General features: G+C 44.6%; 1 protein-coding gene across 2 annotated transcripts in view; it reads right to left on the reverse strand.

Moving 5' to 3' along the window:
• Positions 1 to 4,482, reverse strand: part of CD81 (CD81 molecule) — an 89,591-nt gene extending 85,109 nt beyond the window's left edge. Inside the window, exon 1 of one of the 2 annotated variants that reach the window (XM_025202115.1) lies at positions 4,265 to 4,482. In XM_025202115.1, coding sequence (XP_025057900.1) covers positions 4,265 to 4,330 — 66 coding nt within the window. In that variant the 5' untranslated portion in view covers positions 4,331 to 4,482. The remainder of the gene's footprint in view (positions 1 to 4,264) is intronic. The other variant, XM_006022031.3, reaches the window with a different exon arrangement.
• Positions 4,483 to 5,240: the final 758 nt, after the last annotated feature.

Below are 5,240 nucleotides of genomic sequence, written 5' to 3' on the forward strand. Positions count from 1 at the left end.
TTCACCTTCCACCCCCCTTCACCCCTTCTCCCCCAACAGACTTACCAGCTGGGCCCGGCTTCTCTCCACGCTGCTGGGCTGCATTCCTGATTGCCTGCACGCGCGTAGCCGCAGCACAGCAAGGGGGCGTTTATCAGCCACATGAGTCAAAACAGCCAATTGTCAGTACTCTCAATTTTCCTCATATTGGTGCTGATCCAATATGGGATTGATGCATCGGTGCACCTCTACTTTAATAAGAAGGTACTCACTAAAGCCCTCTAATTCTACTCCACAAGTCAGATAGCAAATCCTCTTTGCACACTGTTGGCACTTGCCAGGTAAATCTGCTCTGCTGGGATTCCAGGGTGACCGCTGAACAGCCCCTGTGATGCTGAGGGACTGTGAATTAAGATGAATCTGGAGGGGATCTGGGACAGAAGTTCAATAAACCAATTTAACTAGATCAGTTAAGTCTGATGCTACATCCATCCAGGTTCATCTTAAACCAGTTTTGGCCATTTTGAAAGCGGTCTATGTGCACTGAACTTCTGCTGCGTTACTAATTTCAACCAATCTCCAGACAAGGTCCTTTGCATAAATCCAACATCTTTTAATCAGACCAACTCAGATGGTCTGAGGGCATTTGTGCCCAAAAGCTTGCTAAGAAGAATTTTTCTGACTATCTGTAGATGCTTCCTCAGCCTGATGGAGGGTGTTTGTGCCCAAAAGCTTGCCAAGAAGAATTTTTCCAACTATCTGAGTTGGTCTGATTAAAAGATGTTGGATTTATCCAAAGGACCTTGTCTGCCTATGTCCTTAGACCAACATGGCTACAACCTATACCCCTGAAACTGATTTCCAATCATTTATACCAGTTTGTGTGTAACTTCTTGTCACCTTATAACTAGGGACAGACCAGAACAAGAAACAGAACAGGATACTTCCCTATGAAACAAAGCAACCACGTACCACATGGGATGACTGTCATTTCCTATATGAGACAGAGGTGGCTGCTAACAGGCAAGCTGGCTCAGCAATTAGGCGCTTGTGTAGTTCCCATACGTCCTTCCTGTCAATCCTAGTGCTGCCAAAAAGGATACCTTTCCCTTCCCCATTCCCCAACCCAGACAACTGTCAAGAATGACAGGAAGCTATAACAAAAAAAAGAAAGAAAAAGCCACTGTCTGAATGAGATAACTGGGAAGGAACAAAGAGGGGAAAAAAAGCAAGGAAAATGCAATAATGCCATAGTAAAGTTTTTAGATTGAGATAGTACCGATTTCCCTCCTCTCGTTTTAAGGCAGAAAGCCTTATTTTTAGGGAGCAAGAAGTGGTAGCTGCATAACTGAAAAAAAATAGATAGTGCTACATTCACTTTGCGTTTGGAGTCATGCCAGGAATAAATCTGGACCATTGCATGATTCTGGTTTAGGTTTCCACAGGGAGATGATATTGGAGAAAATACACAGAGCAGCAAGGGTGCTCCCAGTTCAGCCTGAATCCAAACTGGGTTCAGGAACACCCCAGTTGATTCAACAGGTGTACTGAACATAAAGCCCCAGGAAGGCAGTCTTACAGTTAAAGTATCTGACAGACCAAGGTTTTACTCCCAGTTTGACCAATGACAAAAAGCATCCCTGGATGTCACTTTGCCCACTCATAAAACAGGGCCAATGACTGCATTGCCGGGGGCACAGTACATCTTCATAATCCCACGCTAGCAAATCCTCCAAGATTTTTTTGGTGGAGATGTTATTGATATGCACAATATTATAGAAAGACTGCCGCTTCTCAGCATGAGGGGAAGGATTAAAGACTAAGAAAGTAACAGAACAAATAGGAAATTCCCAGCAAATAAACAGAATCAGGCTTTGGGCGATAAGGCATCTCCTGTTTACATACCTAGCAAATCAGTTAGTGGTGCATTGTCTGATAATCATTGCTCCTTGGCCTGGGTGGGGACTTGGTCATGTAAATAGAGCGCCTTTATGAATGGTGACTTTTAAGTGAGAAAGCCCCAAGTCATTTGGGATTTTTTAAGTTTCTTTACCAGGTTTCCCCTTCCTTGAGCTCCCCTATGTAGTCATCATCACCACTGCTCTTTCTAGTTGCTAATAAGGAACACTGTTGCAGAACTCAGTGAAAATGGGAATCCATGGGGTATTTTTGGGGGTTTGTTTTTTTTTAAATCACCCTGCTAACTAATGTAAAACTGCATCTCTCAAATGGTGCCACTCTGCAGTCTCTGATCAGCACCCAGATGTGCTGTGACCTCAGCTTAAAAAGTAGACTGAAGGGTCAGACATAGCCATAAGGTGTTCATAAACATTTGGAAAACATTAACTCTAAAACCAGGGGCCACAGTCAAGAAAGTGTTAAGCAACTATCTCATTCTGGCAAAGGTGCAAGAATCGTGTGTCATCTGAACTGCCAACCTACAACAAGACTGCAACAGCTTCCACTGTATTTCAGTAATGATAACTAGCTACAAGAGTTTCCCCAGCAATCTCAGGGGGAGGGAAAACACATGAAAAATAAACAGCTAAACTGAACAAAAGACATTCTCCCCCCCCACCCCCAATTCCTGTTATTTCTCCCAGGAGCAGGGGTGGCTCATCATAAGTTAGGCAGTAACACTTATCCTGGTTATATATCTATAAAAGTCCGCACATGAGAAATGCAAGGATGTGACCAATTGCTGAATTAACAAAGCTGTGTATATTGACTATTCTCTCCCCTAATTGCTGGAGCCCTCTGGGATGCCCTTTCTGGACAGACACAGGGAAGACAGCTTGTTTCCAAATAGTAGGAAAGAATATTTCCCAACTTGCACTGACTACAGAATATGACTTAAAAACCCAACAAACCCAAACCCCTCTTGAACCTGCAGATGAGGCAAAGACTTTTTCTGAGCGGTGGGGTGTGGTCCCTGCAAAATTCTCCAGGCAGGGAGGGAGGGATACATGGGAGGAGTGTGGGAAGTAGCTCGAGTGGCCAATTCTTTTGAGACACCATCATCCGCCTTCTTTAACCACCAAGCAAGTTTTAACCCCCCCCCCCCCCGCCCTCAAGGCTGAAAACTGTTCTCCACATAAGAAGACGCAGAAGGTAGGAAAGGGTGACATCCGAGAGCCTCCAAGAACGACACCTCCAAAGCAGCAAGCTATAGTAACCTCAACCACAGCAACAGATTGTCACTTCCCATGTAGAGGCTGCATTCTCTCACTCCACCCATCTTTCAAAACACAGAACAATCCTACCACTGGTTAAACATATTTTTAGGAGCTCCATTTCTCATCACTTCGAGCCATTTACATGCATTGTCCAGAACCAAATTTGCTGCCTGTATTAAAAAAGTTTGTCAAAAATCAAGTGGCCTTGAATATAAAAGCCTGTATACGTAGAACACAGTTGGCATTTTCTCTTTAAAGGACACAGCTCTCATTTTCTCTTGACATGACAGAAAGACCAGGAAAGATCAACTTTCAACTCCAAAGCCCTGGCCTCCATTACATTTTCATATATTTTGGCAATTAATGAGTCTCAACTTTCAATCAGTTAGAGCCCAAGGGGAGGCACAAACAAAACCAAAACACATACCACAGCGCTCAAAAAAATAAAACCTTTCCAAGTGTCTTAAATCTCGATTATTATATGGCTGCAGACCTGCATATTGAACACAGGGGCATGCCCCATCAACCTAGCAGACAAACAAGTAGGCTGGCTCCCAAGCATTGTTTTTTCCCAATGCAGCTCACAGGTGGTTTATTAAGTTTGAAGACCATCTGCACACACAGCAAACCAAACACATTTGCCATTTCAAAAGAAAGAGGGGGGTGGTACAAATTGATTCAATTATTGTAATCAATTATTGTAGCAGTGGTTTTGGGGAGGGGGATGGGAAGAGATAGTTTCCAGCTTTGGTTTTCTGAGCAAGCTAGGCTCTGTTATCAATGCAACACCCATTTTTGGGGTGAGCCAATCCTCCCTCCCCCCTCCATCTTCTCCACCTAAAGGTTGCTGCTGTTCCCTCCCCAGATCTCATCCCCCAGAGCTACTAGGGGAAAAGGAGAAAGCTCTGTGCCTCTCTCCTGCAGAGGATGGGAAAGTCAGCTCCTTTCTGAGCCTGCTGCATTATTTTGGTGGCAATCTGACACCAGCCAGGAGCAGGAGAGAGCAAGCTGAAAGATAACAGTCACCTTCCTTTCCTTCTCCCCCCCCCTTTCGTTTTCCCCAGCCATTAAATCACATGCAAAGCTGCACCCCAAGCAAATGCACTCACCCAGAAGATAAAATTGAAGACAAACAGCAGATATTTGATGCACTTGGTACAGCCTTCCACTCCCATGGCTGAAAATTTCTGCAAGCAAAGCTGCCTGGACGTTGTGGCCTGATAAATCAGAGCGTGAGATGGAGCTGCTGCTCTTGCAGAGGCTGATCACAGCTTCTCTTCTTCGAGCTTCTGGAGCACAACATAGGCAGAAAACTGGGCTGCTTCTCTGACTCCTCCTGCTTGTGAGACACCCCCACCCTGCGATCCGCCCACCCGAGCACAGGCCATCTTAAAAGGGAAGCTACCGCCTCCTGGGGGTATCTGCCCCTCATTTCTCTGCAGCCTGTGCATCTGTCCTCATCCATAAAACAGCAGCAGTGACAACGACAGTGAATGAACTGAGACTGTAAACCGCAAAATTGAGGCTAGGAGTAAGAGACTGCAACTGGATTAGGGGAAGGACTGTGTGTGGGTGTGTTTATTGTAACAGGTGCGCAGGCTTTAAATATGGTTTACGGTGTGTGAAGAAAAGCTTATCCTAGATGCTGTATCTATCAATATGTTTAAAAAAAAAAAAAAGTCTTTTCTGATCCATACCCCACAAACACAGAAAGGGAGAGGAGCTACCATCCAGACAGCACTTGCCTTTTTCTGGTCACCCAGCAAATATGAGCCAAGAAGGCTTATGGAAAAGTAGTGTCCGCCAAAAGACCCCTCAGACTATAAGCAGCTACAGAAAAAAGCAAAATATTGAGGCTCTGGTGGATATAGATTGTAGCCATATTGGTGTACAAAAACAAGCAGTCAGTGTGCTAGAGGCAATATCTTTTATTAGACCAACTAGATTTTCTTTTTTTTTTGCAACTTAGTTGGTCTAATAAAAGATACCGCCTTTAGCGCACTAACTGCTTGATGTTCTGATGGTTCTCAACCAGGGTGCCATGGCATCTTGGCTGCTGCTAGATCAGGGTGGGCAATTATTTCA

This window comes from Alligator sinensis, unplaced genomic scaffold, assembly GCF_000455745.1.
Source record: "Alligator sinensis unplaced genomic scaffold, ASM45574v1 scaffold983_1, whole genome shotgun sequence".
Taxonomy (NCBI): domain Eukaryota; kingdom Metazoa; phylum Chordata; order Crocodylia; family Alligatoridae; genus Alligator; species Alligator sinensis.